Source organism: Pseudorca crassidens, chromosome 10 (genome assembly GCF_039906515.1).
Source record: "Pseudorca crassidens isolate mPseCra1 chromosome 10, mPseCra1.hap1, whole genome shotgun sequence".
NCBI lineage: Eukaryota > Metazoa > Chordata > Mammalia > Artiodactyla > Delphinidae > Pseudorca > Pseudorca crassidens.
The window spans coordinates 105,879,939-105,899,045 of record NC_090305.1 but is presented as its reverse complement, the minus strand read 5'-3'; the positions used below and the strand labels follow the sequence as shown (position 1 = coordinate 105,899,045).

General features: G+C 56.3%; 1 protein-coding gene across 11 annotated transcripts in view; it reads left to right on the top strand.

Moving 5' to 3' along the window:
• Nucleotides 1-19,107, top strand: part of EEFSEC (eukaryotic elongation factor, selenocysteine-tRNA specific) — a 204,717-nt gene that overhangs the window by 73,630 nt on the left and 111,980 nt on the right. For all 11 annotated transcript variants that reach the window (XR_010947203.1, XR_010947200.1, XR_010947201.1 and 8 more), the window contains 2 exons: nucleotides 4,291-4,387; nucleotides 6,426-6,590. Coding sequence is in view for 4 of the 11 variants with exons in the window: in XM_067755658.1 (XP_067611759.1) it covers nucleotides 4,291-4,387; nucleotides 6,426-6,590 (262 nt within the window). In the remaining 7 variants the exon portion in view is untranslated. The remainder of the gene's footprint in view (nucleotides 1-4,290; nucleotides 4,388-6,425; nucleotides 6,591-19,107) is intronic.

Genomic DNA, 19,107 nt, shown 5'->3' with positions numbered 1-19,107 from the left:
TGGTCTCTGTCTGTCCTTATGCCAGTACTGCGCTGTTTCACTTACTGTCCCTTTGGGGAAAGTTTCCATTGGGAAGCTGAGTCCTCCAACTTTCTGCTTCTTTTTCAAGATTATTTTGGCCATTTGGGCTCCTTGCAGTTCCCTCCCATTGGAATGTGAGGATCTGCTTTTCCATTCCAGCTTAGAAAGTGACGGTTGGAATTTTAATAGGGACTGCATTGAATCTGTAGATGGTTTTAGGTAGCATGGACATCGTAACAGGAGTAAGTCTTCCGATTCATTGACACAGATGTCTTTCTATTTATTGAGATTTTTAAAAATTTCTTTTATACAGGTTTTGTAGTTTTTGGTGTACAAACCTTACATGTCCTTGGTTAAATTTATTCCTAAGTGTTTAATTCTTTTAGATGCTATTATAAGGTCAACTTTGCTGAATTCAATTCCCCCTCTTTAAACGTATAATTGTAATCATGAAGTATTTACATTTTTGATTTCTGCTTTTATTACTTAACATTATATAGAGCAGTTCTTCATGTAACCATCACCCTGTTCCTGACCCTTTGAAATGGCTTAAGTTTTCCTTCTTGTAAATAAATAGTCCTGGGTGAACATCTTTGGCCATCATTAAACTTTGTCTGTATTTTCGGTTTTTCCTCTTGAGAGAGCCCCAGGTATGGGGTCACTAGGTCAAAGGGATGGAGCCCTTCAGAACCTTTTGTGCATCTCTGTGTTCTTTTCCATTTTACACAGGTGCCAGCGGTGAGCTCTAGTATCTAATTTAAAAATATATATGGGGACTTCCCTGGCGGTCCAGTGATTAGGACTTTGCCTCCCAGTGCAGGGGGTGCGGGTTCAATCCCTGGTCGGGGAGCTAAGATCCCACCTGCCTCGGGGCCAGGAAACCAAAAGATAGAGCAGAAGCAGTATTGTAACAAATTCAATGAAGACTTTAAAAAAATATTTAAAAAAACACATATTTGAAACATTTAGGATAGAATGTTGTTTTACTCTTGTTATAATATGTGATTCTTTAATTACTGGTAAGACTGAACATTTTTCCTTAAGTGTATTAAGTAGTTGTGTTTTTGTGTGTTTAATTTGCGCCCATGTGTTTTGTCTATTTGCCTCGTGATTTTTAATGCTTCTCTTTTTGGTATTCAGGAGTGTTTAATATTAATAAGGATGTTGTTATTAATTAACCCTTTGTCTATCATATTTCCTACAAATAAGTCTTTTGCATTTGTTGTTTGTCTTTCTGTTTTAGTTTTTTTTTTTTTAACATGCAGAAGTTTCCAATTTTTATGTAGTCAAGTTCTTTGGTTTTCTTTGTGATTTCTTTATCTCTGAAAGCATTTAAAATTACTCTTGCATAAGCATTTATCCATGTTAACAGAAATAAAAAGAGAAGATAAAAAGGTACCCACAGTCTTCCCAACGCGGCGAATTAAAGTGTGTTTTCCCTCGGAGCCCTGTCAGTCTTTCCCACCTGTGTGTAGCTTGAGGTAGTTGTTATTACAGCCTTGACGTTGTTCTGTGTTCTAGGCTTTTTTGTTTATCTTTCCACTAAACGTTATTGTCTCACAGCACCCTGGGTGCATCTTTCTCCCAGACTCCCTCTGTGTCTCCTCCTGCCTTTAAACCCTTTCTTTTCCCTTGTTTATGTTTTAGCCACGGCCGTCTGCTTAGTGCCCACCTTCTCCCCGGGACTGGGTGGGATGCCAAATCCACGTGACCTGGCTCCTGCCAGCGGGCTCCTACAAGGTGTGCATTCCGTACCTGCTCTACGGCTGACTCACTTTCTCTCTCAGCGTTGGTATTTCTTCCTCTGTAAAGTGGGAGCTGGTAAGTCCAGCCTCACGGTGTTTATTATGAGGGAGCGTTTGACATTGGGGCCTGGCACATTGTAGGGGCTTAGTAACAACAGCTGTAACGTGCGGAGCACCTACTGTGTGCGTGGCCCTGTACTAGGGCTTTCCTGAGTGCAATCAGTCAGATGCTCACAGTTACCCCAGGCTTTTGTATCTGGCTTGACTGGTGAGAAAAATAAGGCATAATAAGTATCGCTGGTTTTTTTTAGTATCACTATTTTGAATTCTCTTCCAAACCTAAAACATAGACTCTCTTTGTTTACATCTTTTACACGAGTTACACACACACACACACACACACACACACACACAGATTCACGTGCACTTTTTTTTTTTTTTTTTTCTTTTTACTGATGTGAGTTGTTTTTGTATGTTGATGAAGGTCAGCCTGCATGCACAGTCAGAAAGTCTGGGCCCGGCTCGCGCCATGAGGTACCACAGCTGCGCAGGGAGTGGGGTGGGTTGGGCGGGGAGGGGCTCTGGGAACAGGAGGCGCCCTCGGCTGTGCTCTGGGTCAGCCCCCACCTGGGCTGTGGGGCTGTGCTCAGCGCTCTTCCTGACATCTCTGGCTGGAGCCCCTTGTGTTCCTAGAGCCCAGACAGCAGCCTAGGTCTGGAACCCAGGCAGGAGGGGCCTCTTGTCCCCCGGGGGCTGCCAGCAGCCAGGATGCCCCATTGTGTGGCGTGCTCAGGAAACCAACAAGGCCAGCTTCTCTGGAGCCTGGGAAAGGGCCAGACACCCAGCCCGAAACGCATTTATGTTTTGTTACAATACGTTGCCCAAAAGGGTTTGGATAAACAATAATTGAATTTCCGAAAGCTTTATGGTTAATCGCTGGAATTCTCAGCGCACGCTTTTCCCCTTCTGCGGCCCTGGGCCTGGGGCTCAGAGGGCAGGCAGAGACGTGCGCGTGGGACGGGCCTTGGCTCAGGGCGGGTCCTGGCTCACTGACTCCGAGGCCTGAGCCCCCGCTTCAGTCTAAGGGTGGGCTCTTCCAGGGAAATGCCAGAGAGGAAAAAAAATGACATTTCTCTGGGAAAGGGGCTTTGATGGAGCTCAGACACATTCTGCCGCTTTCAGTGGCTGTCAAGCCGCTGTTTCCACTCTGAATACAGACTCCAGTTATTAAGTCTACTGCGGAGCTGGGGAGGGGTGGATAGGAATAAAGCAAGTAAAAATGCCACCAAGTTCCCTTATTCTTACTGAGATTCAGCTGTTTTCCTTGACTAAACATTCCATAGGTTGCTGCAAGTCTTTGGTTAATTTGCAGAGTTCTGAAAAGGTTGTTTCTGATCATTTTTCCCAGTGTTCTTATTGCCTTATGGAGAAGAGCCTTTTCGAATGTCCTCACTCCACATTTTGCTGATTTTTCAGTTTGTTGAGTCTTTGACCTGTACCTCATGAATTTATCCCAAATCAAGGCCAAGAAAAGAAAAAAAAGGAAAAGTCATATCCACCAACATATTTATCACAATGGTGAACAATTGCGATGTTCTAAATGAGTCACATGGGGGGAAAGCTTGTGAATTCTGAGTTGCACTGTTACGCAGCTGTTAAGAATGAAAGAGGAGGTGGCCGGGGGGCGGGGAGGCAGGAGTGTAACGTGGTGGTTGTGAGCCCTGGTTCTGGAGTCGGATGGGGTGGAGGTTGGCTCACCTCTCTAAGCCTCACTTTCTCATCTGTAAAACGGTGCCAGTTCCATGGTGGTTTTGTGGGGTTTCAATGGAAGCGTCCAGGTCGTGTTCTTGGCTTGGTCAAGTGAGTCTTCTTATTATCACCGCTGTTGTTATTTTTCAATAGAAAATTCTTTCCGATATAATGGTAAATAAACTAGAAGGATATGAAATTGTATGAATATTGTAACCAAAATATGAAAAAAATAACTCCTTGGCAGTGCACGGAGGAACCGAGGTTGGAAGAAAGCACACGACAGTGATGGGATCATGGGCTGTATATTTTCTCTTTTCTGTTTTTTGTTTTTTTGCTCTGCAGTGGAAGAGGTAAAGGTATACTCATAGTTAGAGGCTTTTCTTCAAGCGGCAGGCTCTCCAGGAGGCCGGGAGGCTGTGGAGGGGCCTCCGGGCAGGTCTGGCAGGGACTTCTCCGTACCTGTGCTTCCCGAGTCTCTGCAGGAGGCCGGGCTGTGCCCCATGGTCCTCCCCAAGGGCATCTTTATTCAGGGGCCTGGGGCCTGGGCTTCACCGCTTCTCCTCAGGGAGGGTTTGGAGTAGCGGCTACACCTAGGAGCCCCCTTCTAACTTCTTTCGTTCAACACGAGGTGTTCCCTTCGGGCCTCCACGCCCTGGTCTGCCAGGTGGGAGCACAGCTACGCCGCCCCCCTCGGCGCCTTCGACGGGGTGAGAGCAGAGACCTCCCATCGTGCTCGTCGGTGACCGTGGTGGGACTTGTCTTTCTGTTCCAGGTTCCGAGGTGCACCCATCATACCCGTGGCAGCCAGGCCTGGGGGACCGGACGCCCCTGAAACGGAAGCTCCACAGGGCATCCCAGAGCTCATTGAGGTACCGCCAGCTTGATCCGCATCGGGGCTCCGGCTCACTCCGGGGGGGCCCAGCGAGGGGACTCTCCACACTGACCCCTCGGCGCCACCTCCCTCGCCTTCCTCACGGAGTACAATCAGAGCAGAGCTGCAGGTGTCCAGTGGGCAGCCCCGGCCCTGCAGAGCTGTCCACGTCCTCGTGAGCCTCCTCTTCCTTTCCCCGTCAAACTCGTCCACGAGGCAGCTCCCGCCAGACTGGGGCTCTGGGGCTGCGTCACCCATTCCAGCACCGAGGGCTGTGCCAGCCCCTCCAGTGGGCCCCTCCCAGGCGGGTCCAGCGTGGCTTCCATCCTCGTCCCTTCCGCCAGGCTTGGGGATCACGGACAGAGGCGGAGCCCAGCCATTGGGAGGGCCCGGGGCACCCAGCGGGCAGGGCGAGAGTGGAGTCCCTCTGCTGAGCCCCCGGGCAGCTCAGAGGCTGCGGGGGTGAGGTGTTTTGACCCTGGCCCTGGACGGCGCATTAGAGCACTGGCCTCACCACATCTCTGTGACCTTCCGCACTAGACCTGCTCTCTCTGGCCTCGGTTCTGTCACTTATAAAGTCAGGGAGATGGTACCACCACTTGGCGTGTGGAGTTCGTGTTCACGCGTGTCACGTGCTGGAATGGTGCCGTGTCAGAGCTTACTCTGACGGTGAGGTTGGTTATCACGTACCAGGCACCACCCTGAGTTCTTTTCGTATGTGATTATTAACGTCCATGATTACATGATTGTTAACAAGACTTGAGAGGTTTAAGGTATTTATCTGCATTTTGCTAAGAAAGAGCCTGAGACTCAGAGATGTTAAGTGACTTGCCCGGTGTCTCACAGTAAGCATGAGGTGGAGCTGGGATTCAGATCCAGGTTGATTGTGTTGGGCTCCACCTGCCCTGGGTCCGCAGAGCACGGCTGCTGTTTCTGTGATTACACGGTGCTGACCTTGCTAACTTAGCAAAACAAACATTTTCTGGGTGAAGCTTTTGTTACTTTTTCATCAGCTCCAGACAGCACTGGTCTAGGAACCTGGGACCGTTGTTTCTGTTAAAGCAAAATCCACAGAAATGCCGGCTGTTGACGTCGTTCGTGTGTCCCTTTGAGCAGCCTCGGCGCACACCTCAGGCCAGGCCTGCCTTGCGACTCCAGCCTTTTCCACAAGAGGAGTTATCATGAGGCTAAGAGTGTGGGACATTCACTACCAAATACTTTTCTGACAGTCTCTTCCCTAACGCAATCAGAAAGAAGCAAGAGGACTGACGTGGCCTTGATTTCCATTTGTTTCTTGGTAATCAGCTCCGACAGCACTGCGGAGCACAAGGGCAGTGGGCTGGCTGAGGCGGAAGCACGCAGGAGAGCGTGCAGAACAGGAAAAGCAGACCCACCGCGGAGGGCCAGTCCCTCTGTCCCCGCCGGGGCTTGGGGAAGGGGCCTTCACCGCTGCCCTGCCAGACAGAGGCTGCCGCCCTGGGGATGTCCTTCAGGTTCCCTTCAGGCACCCCGATGCAGCTGCCGGGGCTGCTTGGGGTGCTCACGGCCTGGTGGGGGCGTGGACAGACAGACGATCCCAACTGCATGTTACCTGGCGACACAGCCAGCGCAAGAGCCTTTCTAGAGGCAGCGTCACCGGGGGGAGGGGGAGGCCGCACTGGCTGGCGAGCTGCCGGGGCTGGCCGGTGGCCGATGCCCAGTGTGAGCGGGCACGTGAGGCTGGGGAGCGATGTGCCCACGGGTGCCCTCGGTGGGCTGCCTCCGCGGCTGTGTGCGGGCCTGGAGCCCCGCCCGTGGGGACGCCGCTGTGGGCATCCCAGTGGGAGAGGGTAAAGGAGCGTCCTCCACGGGCCCTTCCCTCTGCGCTGAGAGCGGGAGTGGGGCCTTGGCGGAGGCTCGGGGTGCAGTCGGAGGCGGTCCGCTCTGAGCTCCGGGGCCAGCTTGCCCGAGCCCTGGTCACACCCCCCTGCTCTTCTCTGCGCTGCCCCATTCAGCTCCTCTCCCGACAGGGTGTGGCACCAGCATCTCTTTTCTAGCTCCTGACGTCCCAGATTTCCATCCCAAGGAGAGACCCCTCGGGACCGTTCCTCATGTCTGTGGACCACTGCTTCTCCATCAAAGGCCAAGGCACTGTGATGACAGGGACCATCCTCTCAGGCTCCGTCAGCCTCGGGGACAGTGTGGAGATCCCCACCCTCAAGGTCAGTCCTGCCTTGCCCTTCCTCTGGGCCCCTCCCTCTAGCGGGAAGCGGGGGGACAGTCCCTGTGCCTCTCCAGCTGCGGGGCCTGCTCCTCCTTCTCTCCTGCCCTGCCCCCACACTGGAACTCCTGCTCGCCCCGATTCCCAGAGCAGCAGCAGCAGGTCGTTGGGAGACTCTCAAGCAGGGATTCTTTATGAAGAAATGGAGCCCCCAGAGGGTGTGTGGGCTCAGGCGCATGCGGCCCAGGAGTGAGGGCGCGGGGTGGAACCCCTCCCCCTTCCTACAAACCCCCCCGGTCAGGGTGGCAAGTACGTGTGGACTCATTTCTGGGTCCCTTTTGCTTAACCACAAGGATTTCAAATTAAACACAATTAGAACCTTGTGTTGCTCAGAGCCGTACAGTCTGGACACCACCCAGATGAGTGTCACATTCCTAGTGACACTGGCAGCTGCCACGTCATCTGTGGAAGACCTGTGAGAAGGGTGGCAGCTGGGGTCTCCCCGTCACCCCCGACTCCTGGTAACTTCTGGCCTGGCTCTGATGTAAAAGGTGTCCAGTGGCCTTGATACTTCCCTTCAGTGGGCTTGGCTTACGGTTTTCCCTTCAGTGGGCTTGGCTTACTGGAAAAGAAAAACTTACAGCTCCCTAACCGCCCTTCTCCTTCAAGGGGAATCCAGGGTGGGGAACAAGGGCTGGCTAGAACTCGGAAAGCTCCCGGGAATTCTGGCGTCCAGGGAAGGTCCCTGGTCCTCAGAGGAGGCTACAGTGCAGGGGAGTGGAGGCTTGCTCTCGGCCTCTGTCCGAGGCCAGGGACGGTGCCGGCCACTGGAGGTGCTCACAGCCCAGGTGCGTGGAGTCCGGGCGCCTGTGAGGAGACAGGCTGTGTGGTTGTCTGGCTCACTGGGTGTATTAGTCACCGACCTCCAGAGAAACAGAACTGACAGGGGGTGTGTGTGTGTGCGTGTGTGTGTGTACAAAGAGAGCGATTTTAAGGAACTGGCTGGTATGATTGTGAGGCCAGCGGCCTGGAGACCCAGGGCAGAGTCGCAATTCAAATCTGAAGGCTGTTGGCTGCAGAATTTCCTCTTCTTCCTGGGAGGACAGTCTTTTCCTGTTCAGGCCTTGTCCACCGTCTTTATGGAGTGTCATCTGCTGTACTCCAGGTCTACTCATCTAAATGTTAGTCTCATCCAGAAAACACCTTCACAGAAATCAGAATAGTGCTTTCGGCAAATATCTGGGCCGCATGGTCCAGCCAAGTGGGCACATGAAACTCACCGTCACCCTGGGGGGAGGTCCGTGCCTGCAGGGCCTGCCCTGAGCGAGGGGAAGGCCGGAGCACTGCTGACCCTGTGCCTGGCCCCGGCCGTTTCCGGGCAGGGCAGCCTGAGGCAGGAGAGGGGCATCTCAGGAGTGAGAGGAGTGACCAGTGCCTCCGCAGGTGACGGAAACGTCAGCTTGAGGTCTCTCCCCTCCACCCATTCCTCCTGCAGAGCCGGGGGTCGTAGGGAAGAGTCTCGTGACCAGGGTGGGTCAACCTGAGGGCTGCCTGGGGCGGCAGCAGGAGTTGGAGGGCGAGGGTCCCCTGACACTGTGAGGCGTGATCCCCTCCTCCACTGGCTGTCGTGGAGCCTCGCGTGAAGACCGTCAGTCCTGGAGAGAAAGACTAGTCAGCTCAAATCCATGTTGCACCAAAAGCACTAAAAGTGCAAATCTTAAAAAACAAAGCACAGAATTAAGAAAACAAACTCGACTTACATTTAACACAACTAAGCTTACACTAGTGGCTGTGTTTTAATTCCCAGCTGGGGCAGACCCTCGGGGCCCCTGGCCCCGGTCCCCCTCTGCCCTGGGCGAGCAGCTGGGAGGGGGCGAGGAGCAGAAGAGGGCAGACTTGGGTGCTGGAGGCTCTGGAGGGAGGGAGAGGCGTCTGATGACCGGGTCAGTCAGTGGCCGCGGCGCTGGGGCCCAGGGCCCGGAGGAGGCGGAGGCAGGGCCAGTGGCCACCTTAAGCTCTCGGGTGCGCGTGGGGGCTTCTGAGAGCTTTGGCTACTGTTTTCGTACTTATAAAGATGAACTTGTCTCTCGGAGTCCCAGGTGCTGACCTGTGGTGCTGGGGCACACGGAGGTCGCTCGGCAAATATAAAATTCATTGTCCTCTTGCTTTGGGGCGCCCGTTCTCCCCCAGCCTACTTTCCAACCCTCTTGGTATCTATTGCTGTGCAAGCCTCTAATTTAGGAGTCGGGAGAAGCAGAACTTGTAGCAATGAACTTGGATTTGGCCAAGGGGTTCTCTAGGCAAAGTGTGGAAGGTGCAGCCTGGTTTCTCCTTTGCTGCTTATGATAAAATGTGAGAGGAGAGGAGTGAATTGAGGAAGGAGCTGTGATTCGCAAGGGAACCAGCTCCTGCTGGCGTGGGAAATTCTTAGCTCGTGCAGATCCCGAAGGACGCTGAAAGCAGGAGATTCACTTCTGAGAGTGCGTGCTCTGGAGCAAGGCCACGGGTGAGGCTGGACAGCCTTTGCTGAAGAGCTTGGGTGTGTGTCTCACGGGTGCCATCAATTATCTAGCAGAAGCCAGGAACGAGCTGGGCTTCTCCAGGAAGGATCTGTGGAGAACCCTCTGGCTGAATGGCATAGATCCCCTTCACATACATGAGAGACCCATAGGTTTTTGAGGCTGTTAATATCATCAAAAACACTGCCAACCAGGATGTAAAGGGACAGAGACCCGACAAAATTTAAAAAAAAAAAAGCAATTGGACTTCTGGGATTGTACATGCAGGAAGTAACAGGTAGAAGGACTCAGCCACAACGTGTGTTATCCTTCAAGGTAAAGGAGGCATGACTCCAAGGGCAGAGCTCTGGACACAAAGGCAGAGGCTAGAGAGGCGGGCCCGGAGGCCAGGGCCAGTGGAGCTTCCATGGGCCCAGAGGGCAAAGGCTCAAGCCACAGAGGGTCATTCGCAGGCCTGGACACCCAGTGGAATTTGTTTTGCTGGGTTTCAAACTTGCTTGGGACCAGTGACCTCTGAGTTCCTTCCATTTTCTCCCTATCCCTGTATTTTAAAGACAGATAACTTGTTTTCCAGTATTACAGGTCCACAGATAGAGAGGCATCTTGCCCCAGAATAGATCATTCCAGATCACTCATGCCTAGTTAGGTGACTTAGCTGATGATACTTTTGAGCTGATGATATTTAGATGAGATTTTGGACCTAATTAGAGTTAATGCTGTAATGGGGTGAGAATCTGGGATATTGGGATGGGGTGAAAGTATTTTGCACGTGAGATGGATGTGACGTTTTGGGGACCAGAGGGTGGACTGTAGTGGGTTGAATTATGCCCCACAGAAGATGTGTCCACCCAGAACCTCAGAATATGACCTTATTTGGAATGAGAATCTTTGCAGATGTAATTAAGATAAGGATCTCTAGATGAGACCATCCTGAGCAGGGTGGGCTCTTTATCCAATGACAAGTCCTGTGACACAGAGGCTCTTGGGGAGGAGGGCATATGAAGCTAGAGGCTGGGACTGGGGTTCTGCAGCCTGGAGCTAAGCAATGTCCATGGTTGCCCGCATGGCCTGAAGCTAGGAGAGGGGATGGAAGGGGTTCTTTTAGAGACTCTAGAGGGGGTCAACCCAGCTGACACATCGGCTTTGGACTTGTGGCCTCCAGAACTGCTAGAGGTTACACTTCTGTTGTTTGAAGCTGTCAAGTTTGTGGTGACGTGTTGTGGTGGCCCCAGGAAGCGAATAGAGATTTTGGAAGAAAGGACTGAAGTCAGGAAGAGCTTCCAGTCCCCTGGAATCTTGGGCAGGTCCCTTAACGCCTCTGAGCTCTGACTTTCTTCTGAGGAATCGCAGCCCCGGCTCACCCTCTGGGGTTGTCGTACGGGTGACGTTGGCTTTCAGCACTTTGCGGGTGGGTCCGTCGCTTGCTGACGGCCAGCTCTGCTCTTCCTTTCTTCCCCGTGACCCCATCTGACCGGGGAGAAGACCTAGACAGCGGAGCCCGCATTTGAAGCCATTTGGCCGGCACCAGAGACTGGCTCTGGGCATCATGCCCACTGCCCCGGGAGCCCCCACGGAGTCCCCCCGGGCTCTCCACTCACCGTAACGTGCCCGGGACCTGTCGGACACTGGGGCACCGCAGGGCAGCTTGCCCCCAAGGCCAGTGACACCCCAGGCAGGTTTCACTAGTCCACTTGGGCACATCTGACGGCTTGAACTCCCCCAGGGGCACAGTGCGGCCCCTCCAAATAAATAGTTGTGTCCCCTCCCGGCCAGGCTGCCCGCCGGAGCCTGTCAGACCCTGGCCCTGTCTCTGCTGCCACGTCCGTCCACCTGGGGCCCATTAGCTGAGGGGGAGAATGTTGGGGCCCAGGGAGTGAAGGAGAAAAACCAAAGCCCACTTAGACCCAGACTGCTTTAAACGCAGACATCCTGCGGCTCGCCAGCCTTCTCCTCAGGCTCTTTGGCTCCTTCCATCCTCAGCAGGGGGAACCCGTCGGTAAGATCTGATCTGGGGATTCTAGGCTAGTGATGTTTCCGGCAGTGATTGGCCATCAGGGTTGTAATGTCAGGAACTGTCGGAGACGCAGATGGTGCAGAAGGAGAGGCAGGGACCCAGGACCAGCCACAGGCAGGCTCCCCTCTCCTGCGCTTCACTGGCCATCACGGCTCAGACCCCGAGAGCCCCCTCTGTCCCCGCCTCTGGCAGAGGGCGGTGTGGGGCGCTGCCCACTAGGGGTGATGGCCGTAGAGTGCCCAGCACCTGGGAGGACACTTTCGTCGTTCAGGAATACTGTCACATGGAACTCCTGTTGTGGGTTCCACAAGTAGTAAATGGTGGGGTCCTTTCCCGGTTGTGAGGAAACAGGTCTTTGCAGGGCTACTAAATGGGTTTCTGAAGCGGAACCCACGTCGGTTCTTGATAGTAAGGGGGCATCCTCAGGGGTGTGTGGTTACCTATTTAGTTGATAAAAGTTTTAGAGAAAGTTCAGAATTTGATAGCATATTCCTCCAAATCGAGTCCATATTCAGGTTTCCTTACCTCATTACTAAAAACCCCAGAAAGGAGAAAGAAAATGCGAACCAGTATTTGGCGTTGTTCCTCTTCCCTTTGCCTCCGCTCTTGGAAGCTGTTGTACAGGGGTGAGGTGAGACTGGGACTCGGCAAGGAGGCTGCTTTCCTGCCCCAACAAGCCCGCGGCCCAGCCCCTCCTGCCCCACCTCCAGCGACCTCTGCCTCTTGCCCTGGTTCCTCACCTGCGGCCTTCGTGGGCCGGCTCCCCACCCAGAGGGGGTCTCTCCTTGCAGCTCCCACGGCCCCGCCCTGGGTGGCTGGCCGCTCGCCCCCATGTGTGTCTCTGCCATGCGACCCACTGCAGAATCTCCTCGAGGACAGAGGCTGCACCCGTCCGGCTCCGTGCCCTCAGCACCTGACCCGGAGCTTGGCCCAGACGAGGCCCCAGAAATTATTTAGTGAACAAAACAGTAGGAAAAAGCCAATAAGCAAATAAGCATTTTGTTTCTGAGTAGGATTTTGATTCAGAGTGTGCAGTTGATGACCGTAGAGGGCTGTGTTTGTAGCAGCTGCTCCCCGTGGGCCCGGAAGCAGGAGTGGAGCGGGCAGCGGCCACTCCCCTTCAAGGCTTGTGTCTCGGTGCCTCACCAGCTGGAGGCCCAGCGCTGGCTTATTTTTCGGAGAATGACTGTAAGTCAGGCGCCCAGGGCCGCAGAGCTGGCTTCTCGAGCCACCTTTCTCTCAAGACTGAGCCCCTCTGCTTCAGTGCTTTGTGTCTAGAAGTGTAGCTCGCCCATCTTCATCCCTAGCCGTTTCCTGTTACAGAAGATTCATCAGGAAGGAAGCAGCGCCAGGCTGGCCAGGCCACCTGTCCCAGCCCCGCCAGTCCCTCTGACTGGCACCGCGGGGAGAGGAGGGCCACCTGCGGCCTGTGGTGAGCGGCTGTGGTCCCTACTGCCCTGCCGTCTTTGCGGGCGCTGCTGTGACCTTCTTGGTTTTATTTTTCTCGTTAAAGGAAAGTTGAGTGTTTCCTGAGTACACAGAGAGCAAGTGTACCACTTAAACTGAATATTTGTCATTCTTTCTTTTAAGAATAAAACAGTAATAAAAATACCATAAACATTGCTTTAATTATTCACAGGCTTCAACTTGTAATAATCATGGGGAAAGGGCAGTGAGACGTCTTTTTAAAGTAAAGGCACTTGCCTGCTTTCGTTTGAAGTTTTGTTAAAATGCTTTATTATAACGTGTTCTTGTTTAAAAATAAATGCCGGCCACTAGAAGTTCTTTTTTTTTTTCGGTCTTTTCAAAAGTATTTAAATGAGATGATTCTGGGCAAGGGAAGTCCAGAGTCTGAGCCAGCCTTATGGGACTGAGCTGGCTTCCATCCGACCGCCAGCCGCGTCCTTGGCTTGCTGTTGGTGACCAGTGTTTGTGAGGACACACACAGGGGTGTGTGGATTAGGACATGTCCCGCCGGATAATTGCATCTGCCTGCCCGCAGGCACCTTTCCTCGCCCTGCACGCGTGCTCGGGTGGAATTGCAGCCCGAGGCAGGGCCTCTCTGCGACAGGGCAGCGTCCTCTGAGAGCAGGTGGCAGGTCCCTGGTGTGAAGGAGAGGAGTGGGGCTGGGCGTGGAGGGGTGCTCTGGCAGCGGGCACCGTGCAGCGGCCTGGCGGGGAGGCAGCCTAGTGACCTGACGGCCTGAGAGAAGGTCGCTGGGGCTGGTGCTCAGAGAACAGGCACCGAGGAAGAGGGGCTGTGGGGCTAGAGGCGGGAGCGGAGCCCTAGGGTCCAGAGGTCTCCGTCCAGCAGCCACTGAGACACGCAGGTGGTTTCGAAGGGTGGAGAAGGGAGCGTGGCTGTGTGTGTGCATATGCGCTTCCTGGTGTGCTAGAGAGGCCGACCGTGTGGAGAATGGGTGCAAGGGGGCCAGAGTGCCTTTCTGGGGACCATTAGGAGGCCGTCGTGTAGTCCAGGCAGATGGAGGGGACGTGGATCAAGCTGGCGGCAGTGCAGTAGGGCTTACGGCTGTTTAGGAGGTGGCCTGAGCAAGGCTGGTGAGGCAGTGGGTTTGGGCCAGGTGCGGGGGGGAGCCACGTCCGAGACAGCCCCCAGGTCTCTGGCTTGAGTAGCAGGTGGGGTGGTGGAGCCGCTGCTGCGGGGGAGCCGGGAGAGGTCTGGGGCTGAGGGCGGAGGCAGAGGGGAGCGTGGGTTGGGTTTTAGCAAGATGGAGGTATTTGGGGCATCCAGTTGCAGGGGAGGTGTATGGGGCTGAAGCTCAGACGCCAGGGAAGACGGGAATTTGTGCGCTGTTGGCGAATCCAGCCGCTGCCTCGGGGCCTCTGGCAGGGAAAGATGAGAAAAGTTAAAAAGCGCGCTTCAGCTGTTTCTCCTAAGGCTTTATTTCTGGTGCTTGAAGGCTGCCAACCCTCCTCCTGTTGGCTTGGGAGCCTTCCCAGTTGTGCACGGTGAGGGTCTGAGTGGCCCTGGTGTTGGCATCTCAGGATACAGGGGGAGGGTCTTTCTGGGGGTGTTTGCGCTCTTTCGGATGACAGACGCCCCGGGCCAGCCTCGGGAGGAGCTGCCCCGGCCTGCCGGAGCCCGTGCCCGACTGCGCAGCGTGCGTCCGCGGGGAGGGCAGCCGTGCCCCGGGCTCCACGACGCTGCCGCGCCAGAAACGAACGGGGTGACTGGGCGGAAGGTCAGGAGTTTAAGAGCTTGTTTCATTCAAGACGGGGGTAAGAGACAGGAGGGGAGTGCGCGGGGTTATGTGTGGATCCTGGTATTTTCTTTGAGCTGTGGGGAGAGTGGTCGGGGCAGGAGGGGAGGCAGCCCGCCAGAGGGAACGCTGCCAACAGAGCTCCTAATGCGATCCAGACGCAGCCCATCTCCCGCCCCTAATGCAGTCCTGGCGGCAGGAAGGCCCGGCAGCAGGCCGTTAACCCTTTGGGTGCTGGCCGCCCGCAGGCCTCGGCCCTCAGCGCGCTGATGTCGGCCCCTGACTCGGTCCCAGGCGCGTCCTGAGACGGTCAGCAGCTGCAGATGACAGGAGCTCGCCCTCCGCAGCCGTGGGGACCAGGGTCTCCGGTCCCTCGGCTGCCGACCCGCACCCTTCAGGGGGCCTTCCCCGGACGCTGGCCGGGGCCGAGTGCGTGGGCGCCATTTTCTCAGGAAAGAGGTGGCTGCGGGGTCCGAGGGGAGGGGTGGCTTGCCCGGGGTTACGTGGCTGCTGGGAGGTGAGCTGGGGTGGGACCCCGGGGCCCTCGGCCTGATCGGCGTCTCTGGTTGCCTTGGGGGCTGTGGAGCCTGCACCTTCCTAGCTTCCTGGGGGGACCGGCCCCGTGTCTGTTTTCCTTGCCCTCTCCGAGCCCAGCAGCCAAGCTGTGCGCAGGTTTTCCGTGCTGTGAGTGGACTGACAGGCTCATCGCGGCCCCGAAGGGTGACGTAAATGTGGGTGGAGAGAGCACGCTGGAACTGCCAGGCCCACGAGCCTGCTCTGGGCCCTCAGTGAGTGTCTGTGGATAAAGGGGACGCACAAGCCCGTCTCCGCACGCGTACAGCTTGGTCCCACCCGTTCAGGAAAGCCGTGCATATGTGCATATGTTTGTGTATAAATGCGTCAAAAGAGATCTGAAAGGAGACACAGCAAACTGTGAATAGTGTTTCCATCTTGGGGGAGGGAGGGAAGGCGGAATTCAGGGCTGAGAGCGAGCTTTCATGTTTTAGTCCATGTAATTGGTGTTCAGATCTTTTACAACGAGCTTGGATTCATCTGTTTCTTGTGTGGCTTTTAGGGAAGAAAACACAGAAAGAATTAGAGAAAGAGCAGCTTCTGTTCTGCCCTTCCCTCTCCTCTCTCACCTCCCTGTGGCCTCACCTGCCTCGCCCTGGACAGCCACTCTCCGCTGGGGAGGCCCCCGGGGGCCCGGCGTGCTGTGTTGGGGGCCACCTCCTCTCAGGAAGCCCGAGGGGCCTCCGTTCCCGGCCCTGCAGTGTGGCCTGCAGTCACTTGGCCCCCTGCGTGGATTCCCGGCCTGCCCTCTGGCTGCGGTGTCCGGGCCACTGCCCGCTCGCCCTCCCAAGCTGTTCTCCCTCACCCCTCCCAGGCTCCCAGCCTTTCCTCTCCTGTCTCCCTCGTGTCTCTCCCCCCAGAGCTTCACAAAAGCCCTTGTTTGCTGGCTGTTGCCTCCTGCCCTGTGGGGTGGCCCGGTGATACTCTTGTCCCTTTAGCAGTAGCAGCCGTCTTTCCCGTTTTATCCCCAGGAAGGCCGGGCGCCGCTCTCCTTGCCCTCGCCCTCGTGCCGTGCTGAGCGCGTGCCTCTGCTTATCGAGAGCCTGCCCCCACCTCAGAGCCACCGTGGTTCTCGCCCCCCCTTCTCCACGACCCCCCAGGGACGCGAGGAGAAACCAGGGCCCAGAGGAGCTGAGTCGTCCCCCAGGCTCCCGTGTTTCGGGTGCAGACCTGCGTGCCTCTCCCGTGGCCTGTCCCGGGTCCACCGTCCCTGATTTGAGCCTCCCGTCATGTGCCCACTTTTCTAGGCTGCTGTGGGGTGCTCGGGAGTGACCCTGCCTCTGCCAGTGTGCTGGCCTCAGGCTCTGCAGACCTCCGGTGTCCTCCTCAGTTTTAGCTTAACCTGGGCCTTGAGAGAGGAGGGTTTGGGGTGATGCGGCCTGGGCCCTGGGGCGACTGCAGCCCGGCTCTGGTAAGAGCCATGTCCCCGGAAAGGCACCTGGCAGACAGACGTGAGCTGTGATGTGGGGGAGACCATGCCATCCTGGCCCCTTTGGAGGTTTAGAACCTTGTGAACTTGACCACCTCCCTGAGGGGGGACCCTGAGGCTCTCCCACAGCTCCCCACGCTGCCCGCTGCCCCTCGCTGTCCCCTGCCCGGCAGGGCCCACTGGAAGGGACTGTGCGGAGGCGAGCAAGGGGCTCTGCCCTCTCCTGCTGGCCTCCCGCTCCCCACCCGGGCTCTGCTCCTGTGACCTGGATGCGACGTAGCGACCAGCGGCCTGTCCGCTTCGGGCCAGGGGAGCCTCAGCTCCAGCCCCCTTCCTGGCTGCGGCCTCGGGTCACGGGGAGCCTGCGAGGGGCTTTTTGATGTGCACCGTGGACGCTTGGCTCGGCCACGTTTGCTTGCTTCAGCATCGCTCTTGCCAGGTCCTTCGGACCTTCTCTTTCTTTTAAAAACATGCTGCTTGCCAAAGGTTATTTTGGATCTGTTTTTGTTTATCAGGTAGAGTTGTTCCAGCGCGATTGAAAGCAGACCCACATGCTGACACGCGCCTGAGCTGCTCTCGGCCCGCGCACATGCACACACTCGCACATGCGCGCGCACAGGCTCTGTGCACGGCCGTCCAGGGCCCTAGAACATACACGGCTTACGAGTGGGGTCTGGGGCGGCAGCTTGCAGGTTTTCATCGTCCAGGGGACAGCAGTGGCAGGATTTCAGGTGGGGAGCAGCTGGGGGCTGCGGCCTCTCGGGAGTCTCAGCCAGGTGGGTGTGATTGAGCTTTGGGTTGGCGGGCCTGAGTGGCCTGCCTGCTCCGGTCCAAGGCTTGCCCCACCCAAAGGCCCGCGGGGAGCGTCGCGCGGGCTGTGGCTGTATCCTTGGGGAGCATCGCGCGGGCTGTGGCTGTATCCTTGGGGAGCACACAGGGCAGCCTGCAGTCAACAGGGGCGAGGGGACGGGTGTGGGGCTCCAGTTTAGGGGACTGGCTTTCTCCTGCGGGCACCTTTGGGTGCTCCCTGCCAGAGGGCCCGTAGTGAATTTCTTCTGAAGATGCACCTCACTCTCCGTCAGGACCTGTGTGTGTACGCGGGGCTGCTCAGAAAGGCCTTTCTGGAGCTCCCTCTCAATCCTTGCCGCCCGGTCCCATCGTGCGCAGAGGGACATGGTTAGCGTTACCGTCTTTCCTGCTCCAGGCCGGCAGCTGGACCAGTACTGAGAGGGTGCACTGTGCCCAGAGCGGGTGGGTGTGTTAGCTCGCTGGTGTCTGATGACCTGTGACAGGGACCCACACGGGTGAGCACACCTGACAAGGGACTGCGTCTCCTTCATGGCAGTCCGCCCGCTTCTGCTCTGAGCACGGCTGAGTCAGGACCTGCAGGCTGTCAGGACCAGGTCGCTCGACTTCACTCTGCTCCGTGTGGCTTGGCCTCAGGCAGACTCTGTCCTCCTGGGAGCCTCCTGCCCAGCCGCGCTGCACAAGGTCCCCAGACCCAGGGGCTGCCGTCAGTGGCTGGGCCAGCGGGGCAGGCCGGGCCCGGGGCACACGTGCGGTCTCCCTTTAGCTGAGCTGGGAATCCCAGGTGCGACATCTGTGTGGCGCTGCCACCACCCCTGGTCTGCAGGGACCCCGCTTCCATTTCCAGCCTTAAACCAACGAAGGTCCACGTTGAGGGTTTGGAGAAAGCTTCGTTCCTCCCCAAATGGGAGCGGGGAGACTCATTTTATTACAATAACATTTTCTTCAGATTAAAAAAATAATAAGTGCTTGTCATTAAAAATGCGACACTACTGAAAAGGATGCAAAAACGACTTCCAGTCCCACCCATTGGAGAGAAGCCCTGTGACCCTGTGTCAGCCCCCCAGAGAGCTTGAGTGAGCACAGACACTCGGGGGCAGTGCAACGCGGTGAGGCTGTGTGTCACGTGCAGCCGGGTGCCCTCCATCCCCACCACCCCCCGAGCTGGACGTCGTCCCTTTTCAGTGAAGGGAGATCGTATAGTCACGAAGCTGACTGCCAAGCTCAAAAGTAATCACGCCTGGGTTTGGGAATCTCTCTAACACGTATTTTACACTCCCCTCTCCCGTCAAACTGCACAGTTCTTCCCAGAATACTGCTTATAATTTCATCTTTTCGTGATGACTCAACTCATTTTGATGAACCAGTGGACGTTATAGGGTTGGCTCTGTTGAAGTGTGTGGTCTTTTTGCTCCTCTGAAAGGCTCCCTGCACACAGCCCTGGGGGCGCTGGTAGCCTATCGGGGGGGCAGGGGGAACTGTGCGATGTGCAGGCCACGGGCTCCTTCCCTAGTTATGGGGCCTTGCAGAGGCCAGGTGTGAGCAGAGGGTCCAAGTGGGCTTCTGGGCACTCCTAGGGTTGCCTGATGAGGGCAGAACCCTCCTACCATTTGCCTTTACCCCGAGAGCAAGGGGAGCGCTGAGGGGTGTAAACAGGGGAGGAAGGAGGGGGAGGGCGGGAGTAGGCACCCCGGCTGGGTAGACGGGTAGACGTCTGACCGAGGGGTCCAGAGTGGGTATGGGGAGCTGGCTGGGTCTCGGCGAGGGCGGTGGTTCGGTCCAGGGTGGTGCTGGCAGAGAGGACAGGCCGTGCCCAGCAAGTGATGCAGTGGGTGCAGGGGTGGGGGGGCAGGGGCTCTGGGATTTCCGGCCTGTGTGACAAGATGGGTGGTCGCGCTGAGGGTGCAGGGAGACCGGGCGTGGCGCACGCGGTGCGGGGGCCATTGGAGGTGACA